Source organism: Salvelinus alpinus, chromosome 15 (genome assembly GCF_045679555.1).
Source record: "Salvelinus alpinus chromosome 15, SLU_Salpinus.1, whole genome shotgun sequence".
Lineage (NCBI taxonomy): Eukaryota > Metazoa > Chordata > Actinopteri > Salmoniformes > Salmonidae > Salvelinus > Salvelinus alpinus.
The window spans coordinates 47,321,490-47,336,565 of record NC_092100.1 but is presented as its reverse complement, the minus strand read 5'-3'; the positions used below and the strand labels follow the sequence as shown (position 1 = coordinate 47,336,565).

Sequence of the window (15,076 nt, the reverse complement as noted above, 5' to 3'; positions counted from 1 at the left end):
GCCCCTTCCCAGCCCAGCCGTGCACATTCTGACTTACTCTTAAGTCTGCATGCCAGACGGACAGAGGGACCGTTAGTTAGTCACCAGCCAATGACCAATGAACACTGACTCACATACTGACATGGTCTTAGATATTTTAACGCTTTGCAGGAGCCTGTGAATAAAATGCTGTTCCCGTGGCCATTAAACCTTTGGTCACGGAGCTCTAACAGAAAACAGGCCTGCTCCTTCTGAGAAGAACACAAAGCAATCTGGCTGTTAAGTGACAGTGTGGTTTCCATCACACACATGGGAGACAAACACACACACACACACACACACACACACACACACACACACACACACACACACACACACACACACACACACACACACAGAGGACAGCTTCTGATACAAAATGGAGGTCTGGCTGGCCGGTAGAGGTCTGTTTCTGTTACAAATGATTTCAGGCACACCTGGATGGCAACGTAAGTTCCTCAAAGTTGGGGCCGAGGAAAGTGAAAATATACACTATTAATGTAGAGGAGAGCTTGACCATAGAAATATAATCGATGAGCGTGACTAATCACAGCTGGCCAACTGTGTTAAATGAGAAGACATTCCAACATTCCCTTCAGCAACCATTATCATCATTAACAGTGTAAAGACCTTCACAAGACTCATTTTCTCACACTATTGTGCCGTTCCAAACCATACTGTGCTGGCTCTGATTACGTTTACCTGGACCTTTCTAGCACGGTTCCAGCCAATATGATGGATGCGTAACCAGGCCGGCGCAGAACAGCTTGGCCCATTAGTGTAAAGCAGGAATAAGTGCGCTGTACCTTCTCCTTCATCTTCTCGATCTTCTTGACGGAGCTGCGTCTCTGGTGCTTGTCCTCCAGGCGGATACTGAAGACGGGCTCAGCCCGGCCGATCTGCTTCTCCTCCTGCTTCTCCGCCTCTTTCAGCTTGCTCTCGGCGCTGGTACTCTCCGTGTGGTACATGTGGTAGGTCTTCATCACCTGGGGGGGGGGGTTGGAGGAAGAGGTCAGAGGTCAAGGGTCAGTCATTCAACCTCACAGTAAGAGTGAGAGGCTGCTTTGAACCAAACAAAGCTTTCATCTCCTTCCCACCCACTCTTCACAGACCGTTTCAGCTCTACTTCACAGTGGGACATTCTTACTTCACCACCACAAATTAAAGGCAGATTGCCTCGGTCTGTTTTTATATGAGGCTCTTATACAGTATGAACTCAACAACCACGATTCACTGCCGTTCCCATTTACCATATTGCTCTGCATTTGAATTTCCATCGACAGAGAACTCCATCTACACTTAGCAGTTTGCTGGAATCACCACCACCGTTTAATACGGGATGACAATTCCATCTGATGCGTATAGGTAATGCTAGAGCTCTGGAATGGGGCACCCAGGGACAGACACGCAATCATCCCTGGCTGCCGTAGCCCAAAACGGAGTGCCGACAGCGGGGTGCCAGCAGGCAGGTAGGGCCCGTGTCAGATCAGGTGGTGACGGACGTACAGACTAAACCACATACACAACAACCCTGTTACCTCCCCTTTGAAGTGGAGAGCTATGATCCCTCAAAGGTAATGTAAAATTCCTGAGGCCAGGAGTTTCAAAAGACACCAAATTGTAAATAAGTTTGGCATGAGGTGATACGCAGACCTGGGTTCAAACACTATTTGAAATCATTTCAAATACTGTAGCTGTGCTTGATTGAGTTTCCCTGTTGCAAGCAAATCAATAGAACAGTACCTAAAAGTGCAAGCACTGCCCACCTGGCACTCCAGGCAGGCTAAAGCAAACACTCAAAGTAATTAAAAGATTTAGTAATTGTAATCAGATCTGGTGATGCACTACATTTTAAGTGGGTATGGTCCCCTTGTCAATGCATCAGAACCAGAATTGAGGAAGAGTGATGGAGGCGTAGTGGGAAATGCATTACCACCACAGTAAAACACAGATTAAAGCTACTTCCTTTGGTTTGACTCATTGTTATCCAAACAGGAGGGAGCTATTACCATTACTCACACGACTGTAGAATACATTAGGAAGTGGCTCATGAGTAGCCAGGTACAACTGCTGCTCAAGTAAACCATGATTTCTTCAAGGGTCGTGACAAGTTCATAAGAGACTATTTATGACACATCCTAATGGCTCTCTGAGTGTAGGGGTTGGAATGGAAAGCTGACATAGAAATGAAGGGAGGGGCTCTGAATGAGACTGACGAATCACCAAATCAAAACAAACTTTATTTGTCACATGCGCCGAATACCTCAAGTCTAGACCTTACCGTGAAATGCTTTCCAGACCAACGGGAGTCACGACTGACGACGACACATGCACTCTAGTAAAGTTTTTGTAAACATTGCTTTCATCCGGACTCGAGCAGCTAGCTTGTTAAGCCACCCAAAAGCGATAAGACCTCTGACCTCTGAACAAACGCACATCTCTCTCCTTCCGGACCTTCAGAGGTCATTGACAGTGTGGCCATCAGGATGGGGGAGGTACTGACAGAAAGCTACTGGGGAGAGGAAAAGACCTTAGCCTGGCTTTCACTGTAACCCTGTTGGGTCTGAGAGAATCAGTCCCCTTCCCCTGCTGGGGCAGCCCTAGCCTGAGTCCTAGATCTGTTTCTACGGTCTTGCCAACTTCTTTGCTGTCAGTAGTAGAGCTAGCCTGTGTCCCAGATTTGTTTGTGCTGTCTTGCCAAACAATGACAACAAGTTGGCGAGACAGCACAAACTGAACTAGGACTTGCCAAGGCTGTCCCTGCCAAGGCTGTCCTTAAACCCACTACTGACGCAAGACCAGCCACAGAAAAAAAGTCGCCCCGAAGCTGACGGAAAAAAGTGATCCCACGGCTTAACCCAGTAAATTACAGTTACGCCGTCCGTATACATTAGAAATCGGTCTGCATAACCTCAACCTGAATCAAAATACAGACCTAAAACCTAAACATCTCGGCTCCTCCCCCCAAAAACAAGATATTTTCATAACGGGTGGACAGACTTTACCCTGCTTGTCTTGTGCTGGTGGCCAGAGCCACGTAATCGGAACCAGTGGAGAGAGCCTGAGGGGCGACCAACCACAGGCCATACTACTGACTTACTGGTCTGGAGCCCTGGTGTTTTAACTTCAACTCTCCTCTGCTTTTTTTTAGAGGGACAGATTTAGAACAACTGGGACCAGACCTGTTATTTCACAGGCCCTGGGGCGGCAGGTAGCCTAGTGGTTAGAGTGTATGGGCGGCAGGTAGCCTAGTGGTTAGAGCGTTGGACTTGTAACCGAAAGGTTGCAAGATCGAATCCCCGAGCTGACAAGGTAAAAATCTGTCGTTCTGCCCCTGAACAAGGCAGTTAACCCACTGTTCCTAGGCCGTCATTGAAAATAAGAATGTGTTCTTAACTGACTTGCCTAGTTAAATAAATAAAAAGGTGGCTGTCTGATGCAATAGTCTTTCTCTCTCCCTCTCTGTGTGTGTGTTTTTCTGCACCAAGGGTAAATCAGGTCAAATTGGACTGCAGCGAGAGAGACAGTGACACAATTTGAGATGTGGCCGTTACACGTGTCATGAACGATTGTAAGTATAACACAACGTAATTTTTGTTTGTAACCGAAGACTTACGCTACGGGGAAATTGAACCCCTGCTAAAAATCTCCCGGGACAAGAGTAACTGTTCCCAGATCTGTTTCTTGGGTTTTACCATAACAATCAATCAATGCTGTAATCATAACATGATACAGGTAACTGCCAAAATAAAGGAAACACCAACATAGTGGCAGTGTCCGAATACCCATACTAGCGTACTACAACATACTTAAACTGCATTCCTTTCACTCACCGTCCATACTATTTAGCGCCTACCGTTCAGTAAAAAGTATCCTGTATGCCACGGCCGCAACGCAGTAGCGGCTCCTGATTGGCTGAGTAAGTGGGGCCGAGTGCGGGTGTTCGAAGTTAAACAGATATGCATCGCATTAACCAGCCTGATAATGTCTCATTTTGATACATCTGGGTAAACTCTGAATAGAATAGAAAATGATATTTATAGCTACTCAGGCTGGTTATAGGCAGACTATCACATTCAACCTATACCATAGACGACCATGTAGCCCATATAGAATATTTAAAAAGGACTGAAGACAGAAACAGATCATTTGGTTCCATTTCAACGTATTTATAAGTGCTGTACCATATCAAATAGCCTAGTACACACACCAAAACTCTTCAAATGTATTGCACAGAAAAACGTGGGACGGTTGGGTGCTTCGCAAACTCAGAACCTCTGGACAGCAACATAATAAATGAAAGCACTGATCATTGGGAATGAGATCAGAATGACTGCGAGGGACTTGATCCATAAATTAAATAATTAAATAGTTAGCCTAGCCAACAAAACTAAAACAATCCATATGTTCAAATCAAAAGGCCTGTTTAACATGACATCATTACCGCAGCCACATCCCGAGTCCCCGGTGCAGATACATTCAGAAATCAAAAGATGGTTTAGTATTTAGTTTTCAAAGATGTAGCCTACGATGCAGTACTCATGATAATTTTAAGGAGAACTAAAACTACTTAGCCTACATTTGAACACAACTGCAGAAATTTCAGGCATCTTCCCAATTTAGTAGCCTAGTTTTGTTGTTTGGCTACTTGAAGAGAACTAGAGACTATCACTCGCAGCCCACCTCTTCCAATGCATTGTGGGAAAGTGTGCATCAACTAGATGAAGAGCCTAAATTAGTATAACATCCTGGCATTTAAACCATATGTCGCATACTGTTAAACATTCTATTTTTGTACAAGGAGAATGCGGCATGCGTGATTGCGTTGTTTCCCGCTATTCGTTGATTTCAGTAGCGCATCCCCATGTCTAATTGATGAGCGGTTTTAAAAGCCAATATGAGTATGACCTCCGGGCAATTAAAGTATACTCTAAATCAACGAAAAGCTCTAAATTTTGCATACTATTAAACAAAACAAAAATCGACATACTCAAACGGCCTACTATTTAGGACGCAAGTATGGGTAATTCGGACATGGGCGTTAATAGGGCGTTGGGCCATCATAAGCCAGAACCACTTCAATGCGCCTTGGCAAGTGCCTGGAAGTGCCCGGAAGTCTATAGCAGGGATGCGACACCCTTCTTCCAAGATGTTTGGTGTTTTGTGGATGGTGGTGGAAAACGCCGTCTCAGGCACCACTCCAGAATCTCCCATAAGTGTTCAAATGGGTTGAGATCTGGTGACAGACACAAACACACACACACACTTTAAACCCTCCCGCTCTTTGAGACCCCTCTTTCAAAGTCACAGATCTCTTCTTCTAGCCATGGTAGCCAAAATAATGGGAAACTAGGCATTTTTCTACATGACCCTAAGCATGATGTGATGTTAATGGCTTAATTAACTCAGGAACCATACCTGTGCGGAAGCACCTGCTTTCAATATACTTTGTATCCCTCATTTACTCAAGTGTTTGCTTTATTTTGGAAGTTCCCTGCATCTTTGAGGGTTACACACCTAAATAGATTATCTAAATTGTCACCGAGCACTTACAACCTGCAGTACAGAGTGATGCATTTCATTTGACGTTATTGATATAACATGGAGGGCTGTGGTTGGCTGGTTGTGAAAGAGCCACACATTCACTACTTAACGATTGAGGATAGATCAACTATTTATCTTGCCCTTAACTAGTATAGTTTGCAGCCTCATTGCATAGTAGCCACATTATGTGTCCTGTGGTATGGGAATGGGGAGAGGGGAAGGATTACAATATTAATGCACTCAAGAATAAGCCCTATGATAAAATATCTCTGGAAAGAAAACAGTGGATGTTATGTGTTCGGCTAAGTCTCTGGTCAATGAAAGATCCCAACTGCTCTCTAGCCACTGGCCAAATTATCCCTTTAACCAGGGCCGGCTCTAGCATGTCATGCCAAATAGCGTACCCCTTTCCAAAGAGTGTGTCCCCCTGCGTCACAATGGGATTTGATGAGCTCTAGCTTCCATTGCTAGGGCTGTTGCTAGAACTTGCAAAATTCTGACCGGCCTACGTAACAAACCAAAGCGTCCGTTGCTATGCTGGTTGCTTGGCGCCAATTTACCATGTAGCATTCAGAGGACGCGGGCAGTTCTATTTCACCTCATAAGCGCACGCTCAGTCCGCGCAAAATTATTACCTCAGAATCGCTCACCAACAACAGTGTTTTGACCATGACTACCTGCTGACTACCTTCTGCTTCAGAAGACTGAAAAGACAGGAAAGAGAACACTCTTTACCATATATCTGTCTTTATACAAGAAAATATTGTTAAATAGGAAAAAAATTGATTTATTTCAGATTGACATTGCTAACTACTTATTTACCTCAGCTTGTCTAGTCAGCAATCTAGCTAACGTTAGCTAAATAAAACAAAGTGTTATTTTATCTTTCTGTTTGAATGTAGCACATTAATGGCATTAATGAGATTTTATTTTATCTTCCCAACCAGGAGAATTACTATGAAGGGACCACTGATCTCGACATTGAAGCAACATTCGTAGGAGGGCAGAGAAATTCACAATTCAGGGTAACATTAAGCAGTTAACTTCTATTAGATCACTGGAAGTATTTATGTACAACCATTTTTCAACAACCATTTTGTATGTATTATGTATCCCCATTAGCTGCTGCCAAAGCAGTAATATACATAATACAAATGTTTAACATTAAAATACATTTTACAACAGATTTCACAATACATTAAGTGTGTGCCCTCAGGCCTCTACTCTACTACAACACACAATCCAGGTGTAAAGTATGTCATGACTGTCCTGTGAGGATCACAATGGGTCAGATCATCTTGGCAATGCCTGACAATAACAACCTCCACTCAGAGGGGAGGAGGGAACTGGTGTGGGGGTTTTGACACCTCCACACCCTGTCGTAAATTAAGGAGAAAAGGGGGCTTTTTCTCCCCCTTTAGTATCAACCAAAGGAATGTCTTTATTCACAGACAGTTTTCCCTCTTAAACTCTAACACGGTCAAAAGTGAATACTGGAATAATATTCTTAACATAACAATGTGGGGAATGGTCAGTGGGGATTCATGGAAAACAAATGAAATATTGGTTTAAATTTTGTGATCTCATTAAAAACTGTATGGATGAAACACTAACTTGGAAAGTATATCCCCTTTATCTGTCAATTTTCCATCCAATACGCATATAATATGAAAAGTGATGAAAGTATTTTTTTTAAGAGAGGAATGTGATTTTAGGAGGTATAAGATAATCTCTCCCCTATAAACTGTGCATACGCAGGGAAACTTAAATCAGTTCTACCAAATTTCTATAAGCATGTTAAATGTGCAACCAGAGGGAAAAAAATTGTAGATCACCTGTACTCCACACACAGAGATGCGCGTACAAAGCTCTCCCTCGCCCTCCATTTGGTTAATCCGACCACAACTCTATCCTCCTGATTCCTGCTTACAAGCATAAATTAAAGCAGGAAGCACCAGGGACTCGGTTTATAAAAAAGTGGTCAGATGAAGCAGATGCTAAACTACAGGACTGTTTTGCTATCACAGACTGGAACATGTTCCGGGATTCTTCCGATGGCATTGAGGAGTACACCACATCAGTCACTGGCTTTATCAATAAGTGCCTCGAGGACGTCGTCCCCACAGTGACTGTACGTACATACCCCAACCAGAAGCCATGGATTACAGGCAAAATTCGCACTGAGCTAAAGGGTAGAGCTGCCACTTTCAAGGTGCGGGACTCTAACCCGGAAGCTTACAAGAAATCCTGCTATGCGACGAACCATCAAAGCGTCAATACAGGGCTAAGATTGAATCATACTACATCGGCTCCGACGCTCGTCTTATGTGGCAGGGCTTGCAAACTATTACAGATTACAAAGGGAAGCACAGCCGCAGGCTACCAATGACACGAGCCTACCAGACGTGCTAAATCACTTCTATGCTCGCTTTGAGGCAAGCAACACTGAGGCATGCATGAGAGCGTCAGCTGTTCCGGACGACTGTGTGATCACGCTCTCCGTAGCCGACGTGAGTAAGACCTTTAAACAGGTCAACATACGCAAGGCTGCGGGGCCAGACGGATTACCAGGACGTGTGCTCCGGGCATTTGCTGACCAACTGGCAGGTCTCTTCACTGACATTTTCAACATGTCCCCGATTGAGTCTGTAATACCAACATGTTTCAAGCAGACCATCATAGTCCCTGTGCCCAAGAACACAAAGGCAACCGGCCTAAATGACTACAGACTCGTAGCACTCACGTCCATAGCCATGAAGTGCTTTGAAAGGTTGATAATGGCTCACCTCAACACCATTATCCCAGAAACACTAGACCCACTCCAATTTGCATACCGCCCAAACAATCTCTATTGCACTCCACACTGCCCTTTCCCACCTGGACAAAAGGAACACTTATGTGAGAATGCTATTCATTGACTACAGCTCAGCGTTCAACAGCATAGTACCCTCAAAGCTCATCACTAAGCTAAGGATCCTGGGACTAAACACCTCCCTCTGCAACTGGATCCTGGACTTCCTGACGGGCCACCCCCAGGTGGTGAGGGTAGGTAGCAACATCTGCCACGCTGATCCTCAACACTGGAGCTCCCCAGGGGTGCGTGCTAAGTCCCCTCCTGTACTCCCTGTTCACCCACAACTGCATGGCCAGGCACGACTCCAACACCATCCTTAAGTTTGTAGACGACACAACAGTGGTAGGCCTGATCAGCGACAACGAAGAGCCTATAGGGAGGAGGTCAGAGACCTGGTCGGGTGGTGCCAGAATAACAACCTATCCCTCAACGTAACCAAGACTAAGGAGATGATTGTGGACTACAGGAAAAGGAGAACTGAGCACGCCCCCATTCTCATCGAATGAACGGGGCTGTAGTGGAGCAGGTTGAGAGCTTCAAGTTCCTTGGTGTCCACATCAACAACAAACTAGAATGGTCCAAACACACCAAGACAGTCGTGAAGAGGGCACGACAAAGGCTATTCCCCCTCAAGAAACTAAAAAGATTTGGCATGGGTCCTGAGATCCTCAAAAGGTTCTACAGCTGCAACATCGAGAGCATCCCGACTGGTTGCATCACTGCCTGGTACGGCAATTGCTCGGCCTCTGACCGCAAGGCACTACAGAGGGTAGTGCGTACAGCCCAGTACATCACCGGGGCCAAGCTTCCTGCCATCCAGGACCTCTACACCAGGCGGTGTCAGAGGAAGGCCCTAAAAATTGTCAAAGACTCCAGCCACCCCAGTCATAGACTGTTCTCTCTATTACCACATTGCAAGCGGTACCGGCGTGCCGAGTCTAGGACAAAATGGCTTCTCAACAGTTTTTACCCCCAAGCAATAAGACTCCTGAACAGGTAATCAAATGGCTACCCAGACTATTTGCATTGTGTGCCCCCCAACCCTTCTTTTTATGCTGCTGCTACTCTCCGTTTATCGTATATGCATAGTCACTTTAACTATACATTCATGCACATACTACCTCAATTGGGTAACCTGGCTATCTGCTTGTGTCCCGCCACCCACCACCCGCCAACCCCTCTTTTACGCTACTGCTACTCTCTGTTCATCATATATGCATAGTCACTTTAACCATATCTACATGTACATACTACCTCAATGAGCCTGACTAACCGGTGTCTGTATGTAGCTTCGCTGCTTTTATAGCCTCGCTACTGTATATAGCCTGTCTTTTTACTGTTGTTTTATTTCTTTACTTACCTAATATATTTTTTACACTATTGGTTAGAGCCTGTAAGTAAGCATTTCACTGTAAGGTCTACACCTGTTGTATTCGGCGCATGTGACAAATAAACTTTGATTTGATTTGAAGTGGGTAGCCACGCCCCGAGTGAGGTCGGAGAGCTGGTCAGACGGACGGAGCCGTCCCCTTTGGCCAGAGTGCATATAAAGCATTGGTAATGAAATTAACTTTAGACCAGGAAACATGAGGCGTTAGCTACATGTTTGAAATTGTTGAAACTTTGAACCTCAACATGAGGTGAAGAAATAAACTCACCTTCCTTTAGGCCAGAGAGACAAAGAGCTGCAGCTCATGTCCATAGTCGTCTAAATCCTGAACCCTGAATAATCAACATGGGGAGGAAGAGGCGACAAACTCCCCTCTCAGACAATCATTGGTACAGCTGATTAGCTGTTCGAGACAAATATCTCAACTCTTCAAACCATCCCATCCTACTACGAGTCTCAAATCACCGTACACTACTCTTATCACCCCACTGGAACCATCGGCACGGCAGGCTTATCTTCAAATAAGCAGCTTCAGGAGCGAATGGAAGAGTGTGAACTCTATAGTTCTGTTCAGGACTACACGACAGACAAAGACACACATACGTAAATACATGTGTGATTTCTTATTTCAAACGGGTGGCGGTTCATTTGCAAAGTATATGATTAATGGTAGAATAGTTATACAATGTGTCCATGATAAGTGTCCCTCTTTTTTCTCTGTCTCTCCATCTCTGTGTAATAAGCAGTCATATCTTGTCAGTCCACTAGGGACCTTTGTCTCATGTAAAGGGTGTATGTTTATTCTGTGTTATTATTTAGTTATTTAGCTAGTAAATAAATAACTAAACCAATTGGTGTAGTAGGGCGGCAGGTAGTCTAGTGGTTAGAGCGTTGGGCCAGTAACTGGTTGCTGGATCGAATCCCGAGCTGACAAGGTAAAAATCTGTCATTCATACCCTGAACAAGGCAGTTAAAACCACTGTTCCCCGGTAGGCCGTCATTGTAAATAAGAATTTGTTCTTAACCCGACTTGCCTAGTTAAATAAAGGTTAAATAAAAAAAATAAGAATAACAATTTTTTTAAATAGTACTGAATTATGAGTAGGCTGGGTTTTTTGCAGATGCATGAGGTTACGACTGTTCAGAATGATGATATGATAAGAGGTAATGATTAATAAGATGACGGTTTATCGATGTAATAGATATTTACCTTATAGAGTTTAATTCGGGAGATGCTAACTCTTAACAACCTCTTCCGTGTTGCCCCAAATTCCTAATGAGTTAATTGTTACATGATTAATTTAAAATCGGGTAACAATTAAACATAGTTAGTTGATTAGATAAATAACAGTCATCAGATTAATGAATGTAAAGTCATGACAAGTATGTGTTTGTATGTGTGTGTTGGTACCTGTGTGTGACTTCACAGTCCTCGCTGTTCCATAAGGTGTATTTTTATCTGATTCTACTGCTTGTGTGAGTTACTTGATGTGGAATAGAGTTCCATGTAGTCATAGCTCTTTGTAGTACTGATTGCCTCCCATAGTCTGTTCTGGACCTGCTGACTGTGAAGAGACCTCTGGTGGCATGTCTTGTGGGGCATGTATGGGTGTCTGAGCTGTGTGCTAGTAGTTTAAAAACAGACAGCTCGGTGCATTCAACATGCCAATACTTCTCATAAATACAAGTAGTGACTAAGTCAATCTCTCCTCTACTTTGAGCCATGAGAGATTGACGTGAATATTATTCATGTTAGCTCTACGTGTACGTTTAAGGGCCCTGTACTGGGCCAGTTGTAATTTTCCCAAGTCCTTTTTTTGTGGCACCTAACCCCACGACTGGGCAGTAGTCCAGATGCGACAAAACTAAGGGCTGTAGGACCTGCCTTGTTGATATTGTTATTAAAATATTAATATTTTTTCCTTTAGTTTATTTTGTCAATATTTTCTTAATTCTTATTTTTCTTAAAATGGTATTGTTGGTTAAGGGCTTGTAAGCATTTGACAGTAAGGTATTGTTGTATTCGGCACATGTGACAAATAAAAGTGGATTTGATTTGATGCATCAATACGATAACAGTTTACAATCCAGGGTCTCCAGTCTAATCAACTTGCTAAATTTACACATTATTCATTACAAGATTTAGTTGAGGTTTAGGGTTTAGTGAATGATTTGTCCCAAATACAATGCTTTTAGTTTGAAATATTTAGGACTAACCTCCACTACATGGCCGAAAGTATGTGGAAGCCCCTTCAAATTTGTGGATTTGGCTATTTCAGCCACACCCGTTGCTGACAGGTGTATAAAGTCGAGCACAGAGCCATGAAATCTCCATAGACAAACATTGGCAATAGAATGGTTCGTACTGAAGAGCTCCGTGACTTTCAACCTGGCACCGTCATAGGATGCCACCTTTCCAACAAGTCAGTTCGTCTGATTTCTTCCCTGCTAGAGCTTCCCCAGTCAACTGTAAGTGCTGTTATTGTGAAGTGGAAACTTCTAGGAAAAACAACGGCTCAGCCGCGAAGTGGTAGGCCACACAAGCTCACAGAATGGGACTGTCGAGTGCTGAAGCGCGTAAAAATAGTCTGTCCTTGGTTGCAACACTCACTGCACAGAGCTCTAACCCCAATCAAACACCTTTGGGATGAATAGGAACATCGTCCATCATCAGTGCCGAACTCACTAATGCTCTTGTAGCTGAATGGAAGCAAGTCTCCGCAGCAATGTTCCAACATCTAATGGAAAGCCTTCCCAACTCAACGACCATACTTTTGGCAATGTAGTGTATTTCTTGCCACCCATTCTGTAACTGACTGCAGCTCTTTGTTAAGGGTTGCAGTGATTTCACTCGCTGTAGTAGCTGACATGTATAATGCTGAGTCATCCACATACAGACACACAAGCTTTACGCAGAGATATTATTTTTACAGAAATAAGGGGCATAGACAGCTGCCCTGGGGAATTCCTGATTCTACCTGGATTATGTTAGAGGCTACCACTAAAAAAACACCCTCTGTGTTCTGTTAGACAGGTAACTCTCAATCCACAATATAGCAGGGGGTGAAAAGCCATAACATATACCTTTATACATACATATACATACTATGATCTATAATGTCAAAAGCCGCACTGAATTTAAAAAAAAACAGCTCTCACAATCTTTTTATTCTTTAACATCTAGCTAGTTGGGAGGACAACCTGAAGGTAATTCTCTTTTCACCCAACAGCAGCGTCCAGGCCTCCACTGAGTATTCGCCATTCGTCTAGTGTACTGATGGGAGCTGCAGCTGTTGACTGAGGTAAACAAAGTACTGTGTATACAATTATTGCAAATTGATTGACTTAGTGTTGTTTGTCTATTGCTATTTTTGTATAACATACTTTGCATCAACTTTTGACTGGTACTGTACTTTTGTTTATAGGCACACGTAGCCTACATATCAATACATACACACAAACTATCTAGGTCAAATAGGGGAGAGGTGTTATGTTTTTTTTAAACCAGGTTTGCTGTTTATTTGAGCAAAATGAGAAAGAACGGTTCCATGCAATAATGGATCTATATAATACTGTACGCTTTCTTGAATTTGTTCTGGATTTGGGTAATGTGAAAAGACCCCTGGTGACATGTCTGGTTGGAAAAGAGTGTGCGTCAGAGCTGTGTGTAAGTTGACTATGCAAACAATTTGGGATTTACAACACATTGTTTCTTATAAAAAGAAGAAGTGATGCAGTCAGTCTCTCCTCAACTCTTAGCCAAGAGAGACTGCCATGCATAGTATTTATATCAGCCCTCTAATTACAATTAAGAGCAAAACGTATCACTCCGTTTCTATGCCAGCTTCAGCTTAACTAGGTCTTTCCTTGCAGCACTGGATGACACGACTGGACAATAATCAAGAGAAGACTAAACTAGAGCCTGCAGAAATTGCTTTTTGGAGTGTGGTGTCAAAAAAGCAGAGCATCTCTTTATTACGGACAGACCTCTCCCCATCTTTACAACCATTGAATCTATATGTTTTGACCATGACAGTTTACAATCTAAGGTAACGCCAAGTAATTTAGTCTCCTCAAATTGTTCAACAGCCACACCATTCATTACCAGATTCAGCTGAGGTCTAGAACTTAAGGAATGATTTGTACCAAATACAATGCTCTTAGTTTTAGATATGTTCAGGACCAGTTTATTACTAGCCACCCATTCCAAAACAGACCTCAACTCTTTGTTAAGGGTTTCAGTGACTTCATTAGCTGTGGTAGCTCATGCGTATATGGTTGAATCATCAGCATACATGGACACATATGCTTTGTTTAATGCCAGTGGCAGGCCATTGGTAAAAATAGAAGAGGGCCTAGAGAGCTGCCCTGCAGTACACCCCACTTTACATGTTTGACAGAGAATCTTCCATTAAAGAAAACCCTTTTTAATTATATAGATAACTCTGAATCCACAATATGGCAGAGGTTGAAAAGCTATAACACACATTTCTTTCAACAACAGGTTATTGTCAATAATATCAAAGGCTTCACTGAAATCTAACAGTACAGCTCCCACAATCATAATTTTACCAATTTCTTTCAACCAATCATCAGTAATGTGTCAGCGCAGTACATGTTGAGTGCCCTTCTCTATAAGCATGCTGAAAGTCTTTTGTTAATTTGATTACAGAGAAATAGCATTGTATTTGGTCAAACCATTTTTTCTAACAGTTTGCTAAGAGCTGGCAGCAAGCTGATTGGTCTGCTGTTAGAACCAGTAAAGGCTGCTTTACCACTCTTGGGTAGCGGAATTACTTTGGCTTCCCTCCAGGCCTGAGGACAAAGACTTTCCTCTAGGCTCAGATTAAATATATGACAGATAGGAGTGCCTACAGAGTCAGCTACCATCCTCAGTAGCTTTCCATCTAAGTTGTCAATGCCAATACTTTTTCCACCTCTCGCACACTAATTCAAACCTGCAATGCTTCTCTTTCATTATTAGTTTTTTATGCATGAATACGATGGCTCACTGTTCATTGGCATTTCCTGTATAAGTTTGCCAATTAAGTAATCATTTGGATGAAGGACGAGACCTATGAAACCTCGCTGCTCTTTCGCTCCTAGCTGGGGTCACAATATGTTAAGGTGAATATAAAAATGTCAGATAACTATTTGCATTTTCACTCAAAATAACCCAAAGATAGTTTTAGGTTTCCTATCAATTATATTTTTCTCTTTGTCTTCCTAGGGTTATCTCGGTGGAAGCCAACAATCTTCTCCAGTTGGAG

At 43.1% G+C, this 15,076-nt stretch overlaps 1 protein-coding gene and 1 long non-coding RNA gene across 4 annotated transcripts in view; one reads left to right on the top strand and one right to left on the bottom strand.

The window, feature by feature from the left end:
• LOC139540195 (SLIT-ROBO Rho GTPase-activating protein 1) overlaps window positions 1–15,076 on the bottom strand; it is a 160,456-nt gene that overhangs the window by 56,603 nt on the left and 88,777 nt on the right. For all 3 annotated transcript variants that reach the window (XM_071343810.1, XM_071343808.1, XM_071343809.1), the window contains exon 5: window positions 825–1,004. In XM_071343810.1, the coding sequence (XP_071199911.1) occupies window positions 825–1,004 (180 nt within the window). The remainder of the gene's footprint in view (window positions 1–824; window positions 1,005–15,076) is intronic.
• Window positions 3,503–14,911, top strand: LOC139540197 (uncharacterized). The gene is made up of 3 exons (XR_011668117.1): window positions 3,503–3,589; window positions 6,510–6,587; window positions 13,037–14,911. It is a non-coding gene; the product is annotated as an uncharacterized lncRNA (long non-coding RNA).